The sequence below is a fragment of the Eriocheir sinensis genome, chromosome 48 (genome assembly GCF_024679095.1).
Source record: "Eriocheir sinensis breed Jianghai 21 chromosome 48, ASM2467909v1, whole genome shotgun sequence".
NCBI lineage: Eukaryota > Metazoa > Arthropoda > Malacostraca > Decapoda > Varunidae > Eriocheir > Eriocheir sinensis.
Genome location: NC_066556.1, coordinates 4,195,276 through 4,218,745, shown reverse-complemented (window position 1 = coordinate 4,218,745; position 23,470 = coordinate 4,195,276). Strand labels below are relative to the sequence as shown.

The 23,470-nt window shown below is 47.3% G+C and overlaps 1 protein-coding gene across 5 annotated transcripts in view; it reads right to left on the bottom strand.

Moving 5' to 3' along the window:
* Window positions 1-23,470, bottom strand: part of LOC126981474 (supervillin-like) — a 229,315-nt gene that overhangs the window by 120,190 nt on the left and 85,655 nt on the right. For 4 of the 5 annotated variants that reach the window (XM_050832547.1, XM_050832551.1, XM_050832550.1 and 1 more), the window contains exons 2-7: window positions 17,818-20,242; window positions 16,850-17,039; window positions 16,416-16,501; window positions 15,171-15,283; window positions 14,110-14,397; window positions 12,329-12,484 (exon numbers count right to left, since the gene is read on the bottom strand). In XM_050832547.1, the coding sequence (XP_050688504.1) occupies window positions 12,329-12,484; window positions 14,110-14,397; window positions 15,171-15,283; window positions 16,416-16,501; window positions 16,850-17,039; window positions 17,818-20,242 (3,258 nt within the window). The remainder of the gene's footprint in view (window positions 1-12,328; window positions 12,485-14,109; window positions 14,398-15,170; window positions 15,284-16,415; window positions 16,502-16,849; window positions 17,040-17,817; window positions 20,243-23,470) is intronic. The other variant, XM_050832548.1, reaches the window with a different exon arrangement.

Here is a 23,470-nt window from a genome sequence, read left to right as displayed (position 1 = left end):
GGTGTCTTGATACCCTCCTCTAGTGGTCAAAAAGCTTATCTATATCTGTCCATTTACATATCTCTTTCCCTCTCTCTATTTCCTTCACCCAAACCTTACTTCTTCCAATATTACTCCTTCTCTCCCTCCACTCCCCTCAATCCTTAATCTCACCTTTAAACGGCTCCCTCGCTCATTCAACTCCTTGCAACCTTTCTTCCATCTCATCTTCCCATTCTACTCACTCCTCCCTCCCTCCTGCCTCCACCAGTACACTCTTCTCTCCTTTCACCCACATTCCTCAACCTCCAACACCTCACCTTTCACTCCTCTCTTTCCTCCCCTCTACCCCCAATCAGGTCCTCCGCTCACAGCCACCCACCCTCACCGATTACATCAACTCTGTGTATATGTGTCGTAACTTTTATGATCCTTTCTGCTTCATTAAGAGGCACGGCCGAGGTGGTGTGGCGGAGCACGTGTAAGTGGGACTACGAGAAGGGTTAAAATGCAAACAATGACAGTGAGTAGCGGGCTTTTTTTTCATTCACATTTGTTACCTTTTTTTATGCCCTTGAACTGACTTTTCTGCTGTAAAAAAAAAAAAAAAAAAAAAAAAAAAAAAAAAATTCTGAAAAAAAAAGTAATATTGATGGTGATAATGATGGTGGTGGTAGTGGTGGTGAAATTAATAACAATGATACTACTATAACTACCACAACTACGGCTAAATAAAAAAAAACCCACCATTGTTTTTTTACTACCCCTACTTCTACTACTACTATTACTACTTTTTTTTATATATAGCCTCCATCCGGTTTGAGTCGCGTTAACAAGTATATCCTCTCTTAGCATAGTTCATTGGCCCCAAGGGAACCAACGACTGTGACCGCAATCCAGCTTTATCACCTTTGAATTAATCATGCACACAGTTTTATCGACTTCAGACTTGTGGTTGATACGAATGTTGACCACTAGCGCCTTTTCGGAGTTAGCAGGTCCGCGATGAGTGTTATTTTGGGTGTAGGTTATCTGTGGCACACCTCGTAAGAACACTTCAGCTACTACAACAACAAGAAGCAACAACAAAAACAATCATTACTACTACAACTACTACTACAACCTTAACTTTACCGTTTACTACAACAAACGACTCCTCCTCCTCCTCCTCCTACTACTACGACTACTACTACTACAATCACAAATACTACAACTAATAATAATAATAATAATAATAATAATAATAATAATAATAATAATAATAATAATAATAATAATAATAATAATAATAATAATAATAATAATAGTAATAACAATAATAATAATAAGTATGGCAAAAAAAACTTAACAAGACGTAAATTATGACGAGAATGAGAAGAAAAATGGACGAATAACTTTTTCATTTATTATTTACTTTTGATTTTTTTCTGTGATTTATATATTTTTTTTTTACGGGATGACGAAGCGGTCGTAACATAAATACAATATACTAATTCACGGCGCAAACAACAACGGACTGCAAGTAAAGACAAATGAATAACCAACTAACTCACCCACAGTCCCCTAAAGCTACGTTCGCGGCGTTCATCAGGATTTCCCCGTTCATCCGCGCTCACCAAAAAAAATGAGAGAGAGAGAGAGAGAGAGAGAGAGAGAGAGAACGTGAAGCAAAACGAAAATGAACCACTGAGGAACGTATTAAATATCAACGTAATATTAGGTTTAGTTCTACTCTCTCTCTCTCTCTCTCTCTCTCAGTCACGTACCCCCCCCCCCCCCCCCACTTCACACACCAAGAAAAGACCATGAAATGAATGTCCTCAATCATACACTCTGTCTCTAATCTATACGAACGCTACGGGAGGTTAAATGTATAAGTTATCGTATGGGAGAGTGAATGCAAACTATCGTACACAAAGAACCGGTCATTGGTCTCAACTCTATCCCCTCCCCTTTCCACACACACACACACGCACGCACACACACACGCACATGCACTCATCCATACACCCACCTACACCCACACCCACACCCACGCGTTTCTCTCGCATATGTAATATTTGGACAGTAATTATCCCAGAAATGTTAATTGGTTATAACTTGTGGCCTCTGCATATTTCAAAGGCCGTTGGACATTGATGGGAGTAAATAAATGTTTAAATGATGATGGCTGCTGGACAGGGTCAAACGTAATTGCATACCCGCCCTCTTCACCACCTTCCTCTTCCCCTCATTTTCATTACCGCGTTTTACCTGTTTCCATCACAACGTTACTGCTTGCCCATCCTCTTCATTGTCTTCACTATCTTCTTCTTTTCGACTATCATCTATTTTCTCTTAACAGCACACCTCTCTTCTTCCTTATCTCCCTTCTCTTGTCCATTTACCATCTCCACCTATCATCATTTCCCTTTAATATAATTGCACGTGAGCATTTTTCATTACCTTCGTCTTTTCGTCCATTCTACTGTACCCTCCCCTATCTTCTATTCTTCCTCTACATAACTACACGCCTCCTATCTTCACTACCCTTATTTTCTTTTCACTATCATCTATTCCCCTTTAAATGATTGCCCTTCACTACCTTTCCCTTTTCGTTCATTTACTATACCTTCAACTATCGTCTATCCTTCCGTAGCATGATTGCACTCTACCCTTCTTCCTTACCTTCTTCTTTTCGTCCATTTGCTATATTTTTCCTTCCTTCCATTTACCATTAATAAGATTGCATAAGTCTTCTCCAGTACCTTCCTCTTTTCCCCCATTTACAACCTCTACTATCTTCTATTCCCCTTAAACAGAACACCACTCTTCGTCCATTCACAACCTCTACCTATCACCTATTCCCCATATACATAATTGCACACCCACCTTTTTCACCCTCTTCACCATCTCCCTCTTCGTTTTCAGTTCCTACAACCCTCACGTACCACCCATATACCCACTTCAACATGACTGAATTATCGCCCTCTTCCTCTTCACCCACTTCACCTCCTTCCTTATTCACCACCTTCACTATCACCTGGCATGAGTTGGATTAGGACGCACCTTATCTCTTGTATAACGCGTCACTTCCATCACCCGTAAGTCCTTATCTTTTCCCATTTGGTTACCTGTGTCCGTAAGCCTTAATTCGACAGGTATTAAAGGCTTGGCTACCTTGAGCGTTATTAGACACGAAAAAGTAGTGTATGTTTCTTATCTACATGACTGGAGTTTTCTTTATTTTACGTATTTTTTAAGCTCATTATGAAGGTATGTTCTCAGCTTCTATGGCCCGGAAATACCATGTGGACCATCGACTTGGACTATTTTTTTCTTTCGTTCTATTCCTCCTTTTCTCCCTCTCCCTGTTTTTATTCCCCATCTTCCCCTCACTGATTTTCTGTACACAATCTTTCTTTCCGTTTCGAGCTTCCACTACGACTATATTCCAGGGTCATTAAACTACCCCTGGAAATGCCCCAAACTCCCACGAAAACCTTGTCACATGTATATGATTGGGAGCCGAGATGTTCAAGAGTATGAGGTTGGTATTGTCAGATGTTCCCACCCCTCACACCAACTATTTTTAAAGGCCAAAAAGGAGGTTAATCGAGTTCTAATGAGCGTTCTTTTAGGTTCACGGTACAGAAGAAGGCTCAGACAACCACCAGGGTCACAAAAGTACCCCTGGCAATGCCCTAAACTCCCACGAAAGACTAATAAATGACGTGTTCTTGGGCGCACAAATGTTTAAAAATATGGCCCTGAGCCTCGGTGCCTTTAAACTAGATCTGTGGCCTCACGTGGGAGTGTGTGTCCGTCTGTGCGTGTCCGAATATGTGTCAGTGACGTCATCTCCGGTGGGGCTCGATCCGTGGCGATGACCTTGGCGATAAGATTGTGGCGGCGAAGTGTTTCCTCTCAACGGCACGCCACACCTTCGATACCGCGAGGAGGAGGAAGAGAGAGAGAGAGAGAGAGAGAGAGAGAGAGAGAGAGAGAGAGAGAGAGAGAGAGAGAGAGAAACTTAAGGACACGAGGCTTTAAGGGGACACATTGAAGGCCGAAAGTTAACCCTGCGAATAAAGTTTACCTCACGGGGAGATACACAAAGCTCATTTCCCTTGATTTTATTCATTTATTCACGTCCCTGAGAGAGAGAGAGAGAGAGAGAGAGAGAGAGAGAGAGAGAGAGAGAGACTGGAGTGGCCAAATGTAGGTCGCTGAGCTTTGGGAACCGAATCGTCAACTTTATCTCGATTTCACTTGTCACTGCCGCGCTATGAACCCGGCACGCGGAGTCACACGCGGACCCGAAGTTTGACAAAGGCGTTACGTTAATCTCTCGGGACCACAATTACGCTACACGTCAGGTTCAGCGGCTGTGGGACCGAAGGGAGGAGAGAGGGAGAAAGTAGGAAAAGTAGGAGTGAAATGGGGAGAGGAAAAGAAGAAATGGGAATGAGGAAAACACGAACAGGAAGCGATACTGTGGGCTGTGGGACCGAAGGGGTGAGTGGGGGAAAGGAGGGAGAGTAGGAGAGAACAGGCGAGAGGAAAAGAAAAAATAAGAGTAAGTAAAACAGGAACAGAAAGCGACAGTGGGATTGAGGAGAGAGAAAACGAAAGAGATACTGGCAATGTGGAGGAGAGAGAAGGAAAGCATGGGATAAAAGGAGTGAAGAGAGAGGGAAAGGAAGGGTAGGAGTAAGGAGGAGAGAGAAAAGGAGAGGGTAGTGAGAAGGAGAGAGAGGAAATGGAAGGGATGGGAGGAGTGAGGAGAGAAAGGCAAGTAGGGATAGTGGGAGCGAGGAGAGAAGAGAGGAGAGGAGGAGGAAGAGGGAAGGAGAGGAGAGAGCCCAACCAACTATCCGTGAGTTGGTCGCGTCCCTTCAGATTACAGCGTTCACTTGAGGTCACGAGAAACATCGAATACTATGCAACGGGGCTCTTCTTTTTTTCTCTTTCACTTTCCACCTGTACTTCAACCTTTCCCGCGTCTCTTTTCGCCGCTCTTCGTGGACGTAAAAAGATTAAAGTCCACGCAATAACCTGGAGGTCGCGAGCAACATCCGGTATTATGGAAACGCTCTTTTTGTTTTGTTTTTTACTTTCTATCCGAATTTTCAACCCTTTTCCATAATCTTCCCGGTTAATATAGACGTCAAAGGAAGGTTCTGAGTCCACTATGCACTGATGTTCTTTTGTTTAACTTTCTACTCATATTTCAACCCTCGATACTTAGCAATGGCACTCTTCTATGTTACTTTCTCGATCTATTTTCAACCTTTCCCGGCATTTTTTCGCTCTATATAGACCTCAAAAGAACGTTCAAAGTCCACTATACAACGACACTCTTATATTCTGACTTTCTATCCTTATTCTCAACTGTTTCCCTCAATCTTCTCGCTCTGTATAGACATCTCAAGAAAGTTCAAAGTCCACTATGCCACGATGCTCTTCTGTTTAACTTTCTATCCGTGTTTTCCGCCTTCTTCGCAGCACCAATCTTCTCGGTCTACATGGGCGTCAAAAAGAAAGAAAGTTCACAGTCCATGAAAGTCGTGAAGCAGACGGTCCCGGTGTGATTTATAAGTCGTCGGGTGAAAGTCTATAGATTTATGGTTGCGGTGCCGAGTGCCGAGTCCCCCCTTGCATGACGCCTTGTTGCAGGGTGTTTGGTCATAGAAAACGGGGCATGGATATCACCACAACCACCGTCACTATCACCACCATATCACCATTCCCATACATCACTATTACCGTCACAATATGTCAGCCACCACCACCACCACCACCCTCGTCACCATTTATCACCACCACCATCACCATTCATCACTATCACCATCACCATAGCAATCGTCATCACAACCACAAGTCACCATCACCACCAAATCCACTACCACCACCATCACGACTCACAAGAGGTCACACGAGAAACAAACTTGACTCGATGTTTGTTGGTCCTTAAGTGTCCTTCTATCTTAACTTGACACTGTGTTTGTTGTTGGTGCTCGCTTTACTACAAGCTCTCAGGAAGGTCACACACACACACACACACACACACACACGAGTTCTTAATCACGCCTTTTAACACTTGAGAGAGAGGCGTTAGTGTGTGTGAATGAGGACTTAATACGAAGAAGGGACGGGATAGTAGGAGTACGAAGGATAGGGAAAGGAAGAGGTAGATAAGAGAGGGAAAAGAGGAAATAAGAGTGAGCAGGAGAGAGAAGGAAAGGAAGAAGAGTAGAGATGAGGAGAGAGAGGGAAGGAGAGGATACCAGAAGAGAGAGGAAAGGAGGGATATTAGGAGAGTGGAGGGGAGGAAGAGAGGAAGGGAAGAGGAGATAAGAGTGAGCAGGAGAGAGAAGGAAAGGAAGAAGAGTAGAGGTGAGGAGAGAGAGGGAAGGAGAGGATACCAGAAGAGAGAGGAAAGGAGGGATAGTAGGAGAGAGGAGAGGAGGAAGAGAGGAAGGGAAGAGCAGCGAGCCGAACCAACTGATTAAACTGAATGTCATCTCTTGTTCTCTTTTTAACGCCAAAGGAAGCAGCTTAAGGGTAAAAAATAATAATAACGAGAGAAAAAAGCCCGCTAATCACTGACTCAATAGAAATAAAAGAGTTTAGTGTTCCAAGTAAACAAACTGACCTTCTCAAGCAAACCTTTTCATATGTGTTGGTGGGTGAATCTTGTAAACACTCGCCAGAGAACCACAGATAAAGTACTTTTAAAGATCACACGGTTACGAAACATACAAAACTAACGACCACAACACACGCACACACACACACACACACACACACACACACACACAAACACCAGATCACGTATTTCCCGGAGAGACAAAACAACACACCAAACTCCACCACTATCACCACCACGAACACCTTCCACCACGCACCGCACCACCATCACCACCACCACCACCACGTCTGATCACGCATTTACCGCAGACACAAAACACAGCAACAAATCAAACATCGTCACGAGGACCTTTCACACAGCTCATCACCAACACGGCACCGCGAGATCGTAAGGGCAACACAGCATTGACACGGCACCACCACATCACTACTCCACACCTCCACAACATCATCCCTACCACATTACCGCAGCCCCACTACGTAACGAGCATAACGCCACTAACACCGCATTTAAACAGCACCATAACATCGCTACTCCACACTCCCTAAGCACTTTATCACGGCACTCCCACACCACCACCACAACGTAACCAACACAGTACCACAACTAAAACAACACACGCACACCACCACATGACCACCACAGCATTTAACAGCACCACCACACCACAGCACACCACCACCGCGGCACAGAACACCCACCGTCCACGCCACACAGCTGGGCCGCGCGGGATGCAGGCGAGTGTCAAGCCTTTGCTTTCACTGTAGACAAACGATATAATGTTTTCACTGCATGTCTGAGCGGGAGACCTTTGTTATCACTGTGCGTGTCGCTGTGTGTGAGTGGCCGCCCTGACGGTCACGCAATAGAGGCAGAGTCGGTCCCATGCGTCTCCTCCCCCTCCCTGAGTCCCACAAACAGGCATCTTGGTGTTGTAGGGCCCATGATAGCGGCGGCCTTGACGAGCGGGGCGGGGAGGCATTCCACCAGCTGGCGATGGGGACAAGTGGGTGTTCAATGCGGCGATACGGGCCAGGGTGGAGGTGGAGCCGAGGTGGAGGGTGGGGTGAATAGAAGTGGATGGTGGGAGAGGGTGAAGGGTGAGGAAAGGGTGGAGGGTGAAGAGAGGGTGGGAGGCTGGATAGGAGGGGGTGTAAGGTGGAAGGGGGGGTGGATGAGAAAAAATGGAGGAAGTGGAGTGGGTGGATATGACATGGTGGAGGGCTGAGTGCATAGGAGAGGGTGGATCTTTCCTTACGTCTCCCTTACCGAAATAAAAAAGTGAAATTCAGGCCCGACAGAGCGCACAGGTGACCCAGGCAGACGGAGGCCCAGGTATGACTAAGGCTCCTCACGTTTGCGGGCGCAGGTGGCGGGCAGGTGTGGGTCAAGGGTGGGCGGGGTCAAGGAGAAAGTACTCAGAGGGAAACTAAAGATGAGATGCTAATGAGGGGTGCCTGCTGCATGCCCTAACTTGATGATCCTTACTGGCTTGCAAATCGACTCGCTTCCACTCACTTCCAAATACACTGAAAGAGTTGCCGCCGGGAAATGTCAACACGCGCGGCCGATGACCATCCTTGTAGCGGCGCCTTGTCACACGCCCGGCCTTATCTTGTCAGTTACACGTGCGACCTTCCACCTCGACACTAACTTGGGGTCATATTCTTCAACATTTCCGGCGCCCAGGCACATATTCGACAAGGCTTTCGTAGGAGTAGCGTGGATTTCCATGGGGGGTACTTTAATGACCCTGGTGGTGGGTTTGACGAAGGTTCTGTGCCGTGAATGTAACAAAACCTCACATAACACAATTTATCTCCGTTTTGGGCGTCTGGGAATTGCTGATGTAAGAGGAAGAAGCGTCTGAGAATGCCGTTGATGAAGTTTCAGGCCCCGGTCCGTCGCCATAGGAGCGCTTCCGACCTATGAAGACTTTGACGCTGTACCTGATTAGCAGAAAACGTTACCATCTTCACAGCTGGGCCTTGTCACTATTACTTTTGTATCTGTCATTTTCGCACAAGACTTTCCTTCTACATCAACAAATTTCCACCTCGTAAGTATGAAGACTTTTATGCGGCTTTTAAGAACTGTACCTGATTAGCAGAAAGCATTACCATTTTCACAGCAGGTTTTTGTCACTTTCCCTTTTGTTTCTTGTCATTCACACACGCAACCTTCCATCTACCTTCAGAAATCTCCACCTGGTAAGTATGAAGGTTCTTACGCAGCTTATAAGTTCTCAGTCTGGTTATGATAAAACATTACCATCTTCACAGCAGGTCCTTGTCACTTTCCCTTCTGTTTCTTGTCATTCACACGCCTGACCTTCCTACTCGACCTACCTCCACCGCGCGAATATGAAAACGGCCTAAAAAATTATCCCTTGTCTGGTTAGCATTAAAATTAACATCCTCACTGCAGGTTCTAATTACTTTCCCTTCTGTTTCTTGTCATTCACACGCCTGACCTTCCTACTCGACCTATCTCCACCTCACGAATATGAAAACGGCCTAAAAATTATCCCTTGTCTGGTTAGCATCAAAATTAACATCCTCACTGCAGGTTCTAATTACTTTCCCTTCTGTTTCTTGTCATTCACACGCCCGACCTTCCTACTCGACCTATCTCCACCGCGCGAATATGAAAACGGCCTAAAAAATTATCCCTTGTCTGGTTAGCATCAAAATTAACATCCTCACTGCAGGTTCTAATTACTTTCCCTTCTGTTTCTTGTCATTCACACACGCGACCTTCCTTCTACCCTGCCTTCTACCTTCACCAATCTCCACCTCACGAATATGACGACACTGAGGCGGCGTAAAAAAAAAAAAATCCCTTGTCTGGTTAGCATCAAAATCACCATCCTTGCAGCTGGTCTTGCCACATTCCCTTTTAGTACCCCGTCATTTATACACGCTATCTTCCACCTCATCAAATCAACCCGCACGTAAGGAGACAACACCCACGTGGCCTAAAAAGTGATCAAAGTTGTTTGTGTATAAGTGAGTTTCTTTGCAGCGGGTCGTGTCAACTTTTGCCTAATGTACTGCCATGTCACTTAAATGGAGGAGAGAAGGAAGAGAGGGAGGAAAAAGGAAAGGAAGGGAGGGGTTGGAAGAGAGAGAGGGAGGGAAGAAATGGAAGAGGAGAGAAGGGAGGGGAAGAAATGGAGGAGAGAAGGAAGAGATGGAGGAAAAAAGGAAGGGAGGGGGAGGAAGAGAGAGAGAGGGAGGGATTGCATTCTTTTTCTGGTAAGGGAGACAAATGAAGGGTTGTACGAATCGCAATAAGATGATGCCTGCTACTTGTCCCTCCTAAAAATGAAGTAAACAACGCCTTAAACGAAAAAGAAATCAAGGTCCAGAGGCGTCTTTCTAATACCTGTCACTTATTATTATTTCACCCACGGAGATAGAACAAGATTTATAAACGATGAAGAAAAACATCTGCTACCTGCTCCAATAAAGAAAACTAAAGCCCTCAATCAAGAAATATCAAATCGAGGTCATAAGTTGTCTTGAAACTCTGGCGGAGCAAATTCGTCTCATGTACAGGAAGACATAATTTGCATGGCCTTAAGGACCCCACAGCTGTTTGTATAAAATGGGCAGCGTTGCAAGAGGGTCCGTCACACTCCCTTTCGTATCTTGTCACAAATGTTTCTTTACGGTAAGGAAGACACACCGAAATTGACCTCTCTTTTGGCTATTCTTTACTTTTATCTTTTACAGGAGCGGCGAGTAGCAGGCTTTTTTTTTTTGTACTCTTTTTGTTGCCCTTGAGCCATGTCCTCTGATGTAAAAAAAAAAAAAAAAAAAAAAAAAAAAAACCCACCTATTGGAATTAAAAAGAATAAGGAAAAAGGCCTCTTACATTCTTCTCCTTTATAAATAAGATAGAAAAAAATAGTCTGAGAAGTCTTGATACTCGTCCTTTACATATTTACAGTGACTCAGTTGATATTTGCACGGCATGAAAAAACAAGCCCAGTGTTTTCATTATAAAAATGTGTTTGTGACGCACGAAGGATTTCCAGTAAAATTAATGTATGTTGATGAGCCGGGATCAAAGAGAGACTCGGCCGTGCATTAACTATGAATTGGTGCCAAGGGATGTCAGTGTGCCGGGCCAACACAGACACATCACTGATTGGTGCCAAGGGCTGCTGCTTGGCTGTGATAAACATGTACTGACAAATTATTAATGATGCAAGTCATTAGCATTATTTCTGGCCCATTTGTGTAAATAATCCTAGCAAACACACACACACACACACACACACACACACACACACACACACACACACACACACACACACACACACAGGAGTACAAATGCCAGCTTCCATAGTAGAAATGTAGAGGTTTGGTGGGATATGAGCGAGGGATAAGTGTGTCCAGCAGTGTGCAAGCTAAGATAAGTTGGACAAATGCAGACACGGAAACGAGGACCACCGAGCATAATGCCCAATACACACACTGAAGTACATGCCTTGCTCAGGACCCTAAACTATTTCACTGACAGGAGCAATCACAATCCCTCCATAAGTAAGGGGGGCAGGGTGTGTGGTGTGTGAAGGCCAAGGCACACCTACAATACTTATAAATTGGTCACTTATGACTTCCAAGTTCTTTCTATGGGGGTACTGGCTGGTTGTCCTGAGCCAAACACACGATCGGACCGTGGGTGAACCTCACACTCAGGCGGTGTGGTGAGTCTGGCTCTGGGGTTTCAGGTTACCGTGAAGGCACTTGAATGGCGTGTGATTGGTCGCCGCCCATTTCAATCAGCGACATATTTTTCCTGGGATTTATTTTTCTGAAAATTGACCCAAAACCTCAATGCTGCTCCATCAAGGCAAGGGAGCTGCTGCTGCTGATGTTGTCCAGGACGACCAAAACAACAATAAATGAGCCTCAATAAATTATATGTTTATATTTTAGAAAATTATAAGTTGACGCTTGTTATCAACAGTATTATTATTTTACTAGCATAAGGAAATTACGCATAGCCTATATGTATGTGCATATACATATATACTTTTTTTTCATAACTTTAACTTGCTGGCCTGACTGTGGCCTTGGGTGTTTGGCCCAAGTGAGTAGTGTGAATACTGCCACACACCACGGCCAGTGTTACTATACACCTTGCTTTTATCAGGATGTAGTGGAGCTGATATTCTCAACTAAAGGAACACATTTACTGCAGCCTAAGTTCTGAGTGCTTTATATAGAAGTAATATTTTGTTATCAGTGAGCACGAGACTACTGTGTGTGTATGGATGTGGTGGCTGAGTGGTCAGCATGCGCTCATGGTGATCTGAAGACCCAGGTTCAGGTCCCACCCACCAATAAAAGCTGATAATTACCAGCCATTGCTGAGTGCCCGAAGACACCTCACATGTCGTCCTGGTAAACACCCACCAACCCGGACATTACCAAATCTCTCTCGAGAGAATCAATTGGAGCTCCAAGGACAGTAAGAGCCAACCAAGATGGTGCCACTATAAAATACTTGCTTACATCAATAATGGGTTGGGGCTGACCACCAGGCCCAGTCAAGAAACACTACCAGCGCTGTGGACGACCATAAAAATAACTTTTCAAATCTTGCCACAATATACATAACTCCGGAAAATACATAAGTTTAAAGAAACCAATGACCATCAAGAAACAGGTCCCAGCAAGTTAAGGAAGCATCAGTACTCACCCCTCACAGGATCTATTGACGAGTCATCCTCCGGCTCGTTGACGGAGGTCTTCCTGCTGCTGGAACGCCGCCGCGGGGAGGAGCCGGGGGTGAGGCCCTGCATCACCTCGGCAGCATTCCTCAGCACAGCCTCGCGGGCAGCCCTAAAACCGCTCGCTGGGAGGGAACGAGTCGCTGGAGGTCAGTATGGCATCATCCAATTGGTGGTAAAATGTGTATATTTGTCCACTTCCTAATAAATCCTTCTACACTTCTGACAACACTGCATTCCCCTGAACAGAGCTGGGTGAGGAGCAACAGGAAGCTTCATCATAGATTTTGTTTTGAATTTTTGCAGAAATTTGTTTCAAAGTAACTTTACTTCTCTTTTAGATTAATAATTTTGACCTCACTGAATGCACCAAAACAAAGTTATCAAATACTGAATGCTACTTTCTGTGGATCTTATATATTTCATTTCTATATTGTGTTTCTCTTTTCAGTGCCTTCCTACACACAGGAAAAGGTGAATATTCCCAAAGCTAAACCAAGGACTAGACTACATACTTCACATGTAACACATAGTATTATCAAGTTCCAGTTCAGTAAAGTTCAGTACTCTAAAGTGTAGGAAAGAAAGTTGGTTTAGAATTTGGAAGACTGTGAGGTCTATGACATACACATCAGGAGTAAATAACAGTAGGTGAGTTTTCCTGAAGAATACAAATATATCGAGAAGTACTACGAGGAAACTGTGAGTGTGAGGGGTTGAATCTATCAGCTACTGCCGGGACGTCAACAGATACCAAAGGACCTCAAAGTTCAGTCAGGATATTCTCGGGTGAGGTTCAGTGAGGAAATTCTTAGGTGATGGTAGTGGAGGAGAATTCATTTCAATCAGTAACTAATGTTCCATAGACATGCAGCCAATTAACACTTTCTACTTTGTGTCTTCCTCAACAGTGAAGGAGCAGTCATTGCCACAGCCAGACCAGCCCCAGTAACACCATGAATTAATTTCTGTTTCTTGCCAAAAGTTCTCTCTCTCTTTCAGGGAGAAGCAAAGATCTGACCTGTGTCTGTTTACACAATTAGCTCAAAGTAAAATTCATTCAGAGGCTTGTTAGGATAGTTTTCCCATTACAGTCCGCTGCAAGTTTAGAGCAAGTAAACATTACCATAACAACTGGAAATAATTAATAAACCTTGTAAAAAGATAGGAAGCCATTTAACTTATATTTTTAACAGGCGAGCTATGTAACCTGACATGGTAACACGTCCTGTGAGTGGAGGAAGCAGCCATCTCGTACATGTATCCACCCTTCAAGACTATACACTGAAAGTACCAACTCAACATGAAAAGAAAATGCAGTCTCTGTAACTTTAATTGAAGCAAATGTTCCTGAAATACTAGTCAACAAATTATGAGTTAATGACACTGGAAATGTGAACTGACTCTCATGGCTTTCACGTTTCTAAGCAGCCAAGTCGACTGTCTTAAGAAAAAGATGATCCATGCAAAACCCAGAAGTGACATATATTGTGAATGTGCGACTCAACAATATGAAACCACACAAAAGAGTATTATGGCATGCATATACTTAAATGTAAAATATGCAGCATGCTGCCCAGTGCACTGGAGTGAAACAGTGAGGGAGCAATCAGTGACTTTCTAGACAGGCCTCGCAGCAGAGTCCTGACACAGGCTATGAGGCACCGCTTCACACCAGTGCACGGGCGTCTGAACTCAAGAAGCCACCATTCCGTCCAGCACGGGATAGGGGATGGGTGCTTGTTAGTACCTATTTCCTGTGTCTCAAGGGGTCCCGAGTGGGTGCGGACGACCTGGCTGTTTAGGGCATGTGCATGGGCCACCTCCTCCATGGTGACGGGCTGTGTCTTGAAGCGCGCGGCACGAGTCCTGCGGCGCACACTCTGGGCCCCGTCAAGCGGAGGGGCAGGAGAGCGTTCCTCCTCAAGCATCTTAGTCCACAGGGCCACTTTGGCACCAACACTGTTACTGGTGCTATTCTTGCTTGTGCTGCCCTGGCCGCCACTAGCCTCTTGCTGCGTGCTGCTCTTCCAGGGCACTACTTATTGCAGCACAGGGATTGGCAATGGTCCAAGGCGGGTCAAGGGTCAAGGGTATTCAATTAGGGGGTTTGTTAACCGTAACATAGGGTTAGGCAGACACAATGCTATTCAGCAAAACATTCCCATCAAACACTGCAATGGGCACAAGGGACATACCTAGGAACTCTCTAGCTAATGCACTGCATCAGGTACAAGTGCATTACTAAGCTCTAATTTTGAAATATTCTTGCTTATTAGATTTTTCATTAATCACTGCATATCAGGAGACTTTATAAAGCTTTCCTCATAAATGAAAGACTAGACAACAGTCCCTGAAAAGTGAAAATGTTCTAAGTATACTTTATCTTATTATTATCAACAAGAAGCCTTTATCTTTGAGGAGTACAGCATGGATGAGTGCAAAATAGTTAAGAAAATCAATCTTCTTAATGTGTGTAAAGAATCTTGCTGTGGTTAACTGCAACCAAAATGTGATAAGGAGTGTTCATCAGACTAACACTGTCAGTAATGAGTGACATTGTGGTGTTAAGAGGCCACACTCAGCACAACATGTGTGGCGCTGCTCAGTCAGTAGACACATGCACATGCAGTAAAATTCTCAAGCCGTTAAATGGTCCTCTTTACGACAGCTGCGTGTGAGTTGGTCCGAGAGACAGACTCTCTTCATGGGACACTTCTGCTCAAAATTTCCCTCAAACACGACACACCTTAAGAGATCATCTTCCTTGCCAGTACATGAAGCAACACACTCAGCGGATGCAATACTCACGTGAGTCTCGGCGCGGTGGGGCAGAGTCTGAGTCATGCGAGGCTGAGTCTGAGGCCTCGGCGAGCCGGGAGGCTTGACTCACTTCATCTTCAGTGACTGGCTGTGTGGCATGCCTGTGGCCGGAGTGAGATTAAAATTAATGAAATATTCATTAGTATCCTTCAAGGAAAGAAGGTTCAGTGGAAAGACTACAAATGGCACCTTTTTGCTATGATAAAAATGGATTTATCATTTATGAATTTTAGTTGAAGCAAATTTGTATTCTATATGTGCCAAAATATTTTTGCCTCTCGAGACATCCCTGATGATAAATAAATACATGATAACATTAATATCCATACAGATATTAGTCATTAACTTCCATTAAGGGGTCATTAATAATCAAAAAAAGATTGCAATCAAGGTACTACTATAAATTATGCTTATTATTTACAACCAAGTATTGTAAAGGCTTGAAGAAATGGCAGCAAAAGAAGTTGGTGGAATGAAACCATTGACACAGTGGCTGGTTAGTTGGTGGTGTTGTACTGTACTGAAGCAACAGTGTGGAGGGCAAGAGGGAAGCTCACGGACGGCTGTGTGCACACTGCCAAGCCTGTGAGCAACGTACACTAACTAACACTGGCAGCGGCTGAGAGAAGTGAGCTCTCTCTCTAGACATCTAGCACTTATTACATAGACAAGACAGTACCGGTAATGCTGGAAGGAATTTACAAGTGTAAGCAATTATTCACAAAGCTCTGTCTTCTGCTAAATAGCATAAATAGTTAAGTAGAAGATTGCAAACGGTGAGCACTTCTACTTTCCACCAGGTGTGAGAACGTTGGAGTGACAGGAGCTATGGTACAGCAACTACAGTATGCACAAAAAATTCTCTTACGTTTCAAAGAAGTTCGCTATCTGGTCAAATCTAGGAGACAATATGAAATTTTGTTACTTTGATAGATAAATTATTTTAACCTGTCATATCTCTTTACTAGAACACAAATGGCAGTCATGCAGTACATATCAGTGTTTGCATGGACAGTATACAGTTTCTGAATATAACAATTAACTAAATAAATATAAATAATTTGAATACATATTGATCATAACTGTGATGTTGCATAAAAAAAACTATTTGTATGTAAAATAATATGTAGTGTTTGTGTGGTAAGTGAGCACCTCTCTTGGTGTTTGTCTGTGTGTGTTGTGTTGTGGTGTGTGGCCCCGCCCCGAGGAGCCCCGGCCCCGCCCCGCACCCACCTGGCGCCCCGGTCCCGGCGGGAGGCGAAGCGGCTGCCGTGGATGGGCCCGGCGGGGTCTGGCAGGGTCTTCTGCTCACGCTCCAGCTGGGGAGGCAAACAAGGGTAAGCAAGGCTGCAGGGACGCTGTGTGGGGCTGGCTGGAGAGATTACCGTACACAGGTCTGGACTGAATGGAATTTACTGTTAAAATTCGGTTAAACCTTTTTATGAGGTTTATGAATTCCACACAAAATGTGAAAAATGTAATAGCATACTTATGCACTACGTGAATATCCGTCCATTAATAAACTGAAGCATAAATATCTAAATTATGAAACAGCTCCCAGTACGATAGTTAATGATGTTATGAAGAGGTTATATCTAGAGCTTCAGAGGATAACAACACAGCCTTAGCAGGCCAAAATGAGTGCCGGGGTGAGGGGGCGTGCACACCTGGGCGAAGAAGGCGGCCTTCTGCGACACCAGCGAGGCCGCGGTGGGCGCGGCGTCACTGTCGGGGTACATGGCACTGTTGTACGCCTCGGCCACTGGACGGTCCAAGAAAGCTTCATTTATGGCCTCCGCGCCGTCGCCGGGAGATTGGTCTGCCGCCTGGCCAAAGGCACTGTTTCTTCGATTGTCTCTGTGGAGCAAGAGGTGTTTTGAGTGACGCCATGGAAAGTAATGCTCTCACATAGCACACCAACCCAACATTGTAGCACTAAGCAACTGTAGCAAGAATCTACATTATTAAGTAGTGTTTGTCCAAGTGAAACATTTATCTGCACCTCATCTTACTGTTTCATGTTTCACGACAACATAATACATCACAGGTAGGCTACTGTACACCGGTGACACTCTGGCATCACCCACACCTGGCACACACACACACACACACACACACACACACACGCACGAGTCCATCAGTAACACCGACACTAAAATCCGCTGTTTAATACACACAGTAATCAATCATTATAATTATTCTGATGTACAAGAATTTTATGCATTTATTCGACGCACAGTTCCGTCGGTAATGAATGCTAATCCTGCATAAGTCACAGAACGTGCGCGGCCGTTCTTTTTGCTGCGAATGGAAGTTAGCTGTTCTGTTTTACTTGGGAAATGATCTCTTTTACATAAGCGCATGAATCCAAGACGCACAAAGTTAAAATAAATGATAAAGTCCTACACGAACGTCTGGTGCACTGAACTTGTCTTAACATGCTTTCTGTAAGCTACATCTCTCTCTCTCTCTCTCTCTCTCTCTCTCTCTCTCTCTCTCTCTCTCACACACACAATGGATCTAGGCTTGTATTTTGACGGAATATTTTTTTCCTCCGCGACCTCCCGATAGCCAAATCTTTTGAGCTCCGGCGCCAAAACAGTTTTTACAGTACTGAGAAAACAACGTGACTCACCTCCCCTTCTCGGTGGGCGTTGGGGGGCGGTCGAGGAAGGACGGCGTCAGCTTGGGCCGCGCGCCTGGGCTGCGCGCGGGGGTGGGGGAGAGCTGCGGGGCCGCCGGCTCCTGTCGGGCGGCCTCCATGCCGGCCACCCGCTCGGCCACACTCAGGGGCCGCTCGCCGGACCTCGCGGAGTCCTCACGCCTGGTCAGCGCCACGAGGGAGGGGCTCTGGGGACGATTCGTTGCTTCACTATCACTGTCTGCGTCCTGTGACCTCCGGGAGCGCAGGATGGCACCCAGCTCGCTGTCCATCTGGTCAAAGCGCCCTGGGGACTGCGAGCCACGCTTCTTCAGAATGCCATGTGAGGGCGTGGCCGACAGCGCAGGGGGAGAGTGCCCTCCTAAACGTATCACAGCCTCGGGTGCGGAGTCACTCCTCACCCTCACGCTAGGCACTTCACCCTCCACGTCCTCGCCGTCAGACACGTGGAGTCTAAGTCGAACGCCGTCGGTAGTATCCCTCCTCTTGAGGATGGGGCGCAGCTCTCCCTCCCCTTCGCTATCACACCGGGGAGATCTCTTCAGAATCGGATTCGGCGACACGAACCCTTCGGCAAGGTCGAGGTCCTCTCTGCTGCGTCCTCCCTTGAGGATGGATCGCGGCCTGTCGTCCAGCTCGTCGTCCGTGGAGGATTTCTTCTTGAGTATTGGCCGCGGCTCGAAGTGGTCCAGTTCCTCTATGCTGCTCTTCTTCTTGAGGATGGGCCTCGGCTCCCCTTCCACTATGTCGATGCTGGACGTGCGCGAGCTGGTCTTTCGCTTCAGAATACTGTGCGGCTCCGGCGTCGTGGGCCGATCTAAAGTCACGTCCTCCCGGGAGGAGCGATGCTTCAGGATGGACTGGGGGTCGGGTGACACAGCCTGGGGAGTGTCGCCCTCGAGGGAGCAGCGTCGGGAACTGCGCTTGCTGCCGCTGCCGCTGCTGCTGCCGCTGCGATGGTCTGGGCTTCTCAGCTGCACGGAGTCAGGAGAGCCGATTTCCTCGTCAGCGTATCCTACATGACGGAGGCCATGCACCACCTCTTCGGGCGGGGGGCTCAAACTGTCGCTTCCTATCATTGCGTGGTCCGGGGGCCCTGAAGGCACAGCGGAGGCAGCAGTCATCTTCACCGGTCCTGCTGCTTGGCTAGGCTCTCGCTTCACATCTTTACTTATTTCTTTTTCCATAGCCAACCGCTTACTTTCTTTACTACGTCCTTCAGAGCCCCCGACCCAGTTTTTCTGACCCGTGTCTGAGATTACGCCCTTCTTGACGGCCGGGGACTGCACAGTGGTATGATCACTGCGCGTGTCACTCAAAACGATTTCTCGAGGCCTCACGCCCCCGCTCATCTCCTTCCGGCCGGCGTTCACAGTGAGGTACTGCTCACACTCGTGCACCATGCTGTCGGCGCTCTCCTCTGGCGGGGTGCTCTCCGGGGGCGGCGGGGTGCTGTCCTTCCCCAGACGGTCCACTCGATCCATTGTTTCCTTGGCCCGAGCCGTGAGGGCCTCCAGGCGGCTGCTCATGCCTTCATCGGAGCCGAGGGGGGCGGCGCCGGGAGAGGTGGCGGCGGTGGGGGAGACGGAGAGGCCAGCCACTTCCAGGTCAGAGCTGCCGGGTGAGAGGAGGTCTTCCTGCTTCCCGGAGTAGCTGCTCTCAAGCTTCAGATTCATGTCTGATTTCGACAGCCTGTCTCCCTTCTTGGGCCGCTGCAGCTGGTCGCGGAACACGTTCTCAGGCTTCGTGTCTTCACGCTTCTCCCGCCGCGTTGCCATAAAACACGTGCCGATATCCGTGGGCTTCCTGAGGGAAGTGCGGAGGGTGACCGGTCGCTGACCCTCGGGGGCGAGCGGCGGTTTTTCTAGTACCACAGATGAAGGTCGGGAGTTGGGCGGCGTGTTCACCACACCCGGAGAGGCGAGGCCGGTGGTGTCCTTGGGGCGCAGCACGTCGGGTATGTCAGGCTTCCGCAGTGGCGCCAATTTGGGCGGCACTCGACGTATTCCCTCCTCCGCTTCGGGTGCCAGCGACCCACTCAGGCGACGACCTTCGGAGGGCCGCGCGTCGCCGTCTTGTGCATACCTTGAGCGGGAGTCGAGCGTGGATGGCGCCGAGTGCGTGGAGTCCGGGGCTGCGGCGGGCTGGATGGGCTGGAAGGTGTGGGCTGGGGCGGAGGGTTGCTGGGACGGCTGCAAGGTGGAGGACAGGGCCGCAGGCTGCGTGGGCGAGGTGACTGGGGGCGTGAGGCGCGACACCACATGACGCACCACCTCCGGGGTCTTGAGCGGCTCGCCTCCAGACACGGATAATCCGCCGCCGCCGCCGCCGCCGCTGCCGCTGCTGCTGCTTACTGGCGACAAGGGCCCGCGACGCCGCCTCCGTCTCGGGGTGTCTTCTGTGGAGGAAGGAAAATGACATGAGATACGTGATTCACACCCGCGCACACGCTCACACCCACAAATAAAGGCCATAAATAAACTCTGCCTCTACCTTCTTCCATCAGTACTAAGGTCTTCTCCAGGAGTTCAAGCCATGCACCTTCCTCCAGTTCTGTCCCCTCTGAGACCTCTAACCTCTCCGCCCTCCTCCTATCTCTCCTCCCAGGGTCTTCTGCCTCCTCGCTAACCGCCCAACAAGTCATTTCACCCACACTGCTCTCCCCGCCGCTGCTACACCCTCCCCTGCGGCCCGTTCCCATGTCCCCTCCCAGCACGCACCCCGCCCCACCCTCCCTTCCCCTCAACCCACGCACGCAGCCATGCAGGGTGAGGCAGGCATGAGGAGAGAGGGGAGAAAAATTGCGTATGTAGCCAGATTTGCATTACTGTTATCACTATTATTATTATTATTATTATTAGGAGTAACAATTAAATAGATGAACACACACACACACACACACACACACACACACACACACACACACACACACACACACACACACACACACACACACGCACATCCTACGCGCGGCCTCGAGGCATCCATGACAACCTGCCGATGCACACACGCACACACACACACCTCCCTGACGCTCACATGTGCACCTCGGCGACCTATGCTACCCACGCACACACACGTACACACACACGAGCGAAGGTCCGACGCCAAGCTGTCACTGCGATATCAAAATGCTATAATTATGCGATTTATACCAGTTCCACCGCCTACACACACACACACACACACACACACACACACACACACACACACACACACACACACACACACACACACACACACACACTAATGCCTGCCCACCTATGCCAAAAGAAAAACAAATCCCCGTCCATCTCTTTATCTCGGTTCACGACACTAAGACCTCCTCCTCGCCCGCCGCTCGGTCCCTTATGTCTTATCGCCCTCGCCTTCGCCGCCGCCCTTGTGCCCTCCCTCCTTCCACATTCAGAGGCTCCAGCGTGGTGCCTTGTTCTCTCTCTCTCTCTCTCTCTCTCTCTCTCTCTCTCTCTCTCTCTCTCTCTCTCTCTCTCTCCACACACACACACACACATTCGGATCTCACCTTTTTTTTTTCGGTTCCACAACTTTTCTAAAACTTCAAGACCTGCCTCCCCCCTCCCCCTCCCCCTCCTCCTCTTCCCCTTCCCTCCTCTCTCCCTACTTGCCTTCATTAAAAAAAAAAAAATTAAAAAAATAAAAATAAAAAGTTCTGCGATGCTTTTAAATTCTGACTTGTCTGTGTGTGTGTGTGTGTGTGTGTGTGTGTGTGTGTGTGTGTGTGTGTGTTTTATTACTCGAGGCTGACAATAATAAAGAGAGAGAGAGAGAGAGAGAGAGAGAGAGAGAGAGAGAGAGAGAGAGAGAGAGAGAGAGAGAGAGAGAGAGAGAGAGAGAGAGAGAGACACACACACACACACACACACACACACACACACACACACACACACACACACACACACACACACACACCGCCCCCAAGCCCTTATATCATAAAAAATAAAATAAAAAATCACACGAAAAAATAAATCTTAAAACCAGGAAATAATTATAAAAAAAAACACGCATAAAAAAAACACCTTCAGCTTTCCTCCGGGCGATGCGTCTACACCACACACGCCCAGGGAAGCGAGGCGGCGTGGGCGGGGCGTGGGCGGGGCGAGGGTGCGGGCGAGAGGGACCCACGCCCACCTCGCCCCCACCTGGTCCGTTCCGCCCACACCTACGCCCATGTTCAAGGTTTTGGAGTCTTAATGGAGCAGGGGATGTGTGTGTGTGTGTGTGTGTGTGTGTGTGTTTTCCATATCGTCTGATTCACACACACACACACATACACACACACACGTACACAACACGTATATACACACCATGACATGAACCCCAATTTCGGTTTTTGTTGCGTCTGTTACAAAACTTTTATGAACGATTTGTATGTTTTTACCGCTAGTCCCAGTGCCTCGACCCCCCCCCCCCCCTCGGCTGTGCTTTACCTCCCCCCTACCCCTCTCCTACCCCCCTTAAAAGCACACACCGAGGAGAAGGGAAGGGGAAGTGAGGGGAGTAAGGGGAAGAGAGGAGGAAGGGGAAGTAAAGGAATTAAAGAGGAGGGAGAGTAAGGGGAGTAAGGGGAAGGAAGGAGGAGAGGAGGGGACGGAGGGAAAAGTGAAGGAGGGAGGAAGTGAGGGGAAGGGAAGGGGAAAGATAGGAGATGAGGAGGGGAAGGGGATACGAAGGAGGGAAGGGGGGAGAATGTGAGGGGAGAGGGAGTTAAGGGGAAAGGGGGGAGAGGAGGGGAAGGGAGAGAGAGGTAAAGAGGGTAGGAAGTGAGGGAGAGGAAATGGGGAGGAGGAGGAGGAAGAGGAGGATGAGGGAAGGAGGAAGGAGGGGAGTGAGTGGGAGAGTTTTACAGCATCATAGTTTCTTTTCGTACGAGGTCGCTGGATCGTGTGTTGCCGTTACGAGTGTTGTTAGGCTGAGTGTTGCCGGCAATGTGTCAGGTGTTGATTTGCTCCCGGACACTCAGTTTCACGTTTATGTGCTTTGTGTTGCCGTGTGGGTGGGTGTTCGTGTGTGTGTGTTGTGTTGCGAGAGTGGTATGTCTGCTGTGTTGTGTTGTGTTGATTGGCATGAACGTGGATGTGTTGTTTGTTTGTGAATGTTGTGTGTGTGTGTGTGTGTGTGTGTGTGTGTGTGTGTGTGTGTGTGTGTGTGTGTGTGTGTGTGTTGCGAGTGGTATGTCTGTTGTGTTGTGTTGATTGGCATGAACGTGGTTGTGTTGTATGTGTTATTTGTTTGTGAATGTTGTGTTGTGTTGCGAGTGTGTTTGTATGCGTGTTTGACTTGTTTTCCAGAGTGTTGAAGAAACTGTTTAGGTGTTGCTGTTGGCCCGGTTGTTTTGTTATGCTATGTTACGTTTAAGATAAAAAAGAAAACAGTTTAAAAGGCTTCATTCTACATCACTTTAAAAGGATTCCATACAACAATCTACATTCATATCCATTGTTGTTCCAGTAGCTTTGTTTTTCATGTTACGCTTAAGAAAAAGAAAACTATTTAAAAGCCTTCACTATACATCACTTAAAACGATTCGATACAACACTCTACAATCTGCATACACATACACATTTTTTCCACCATTTCCTCCATCTTCATCTAGCATTACCTCCCT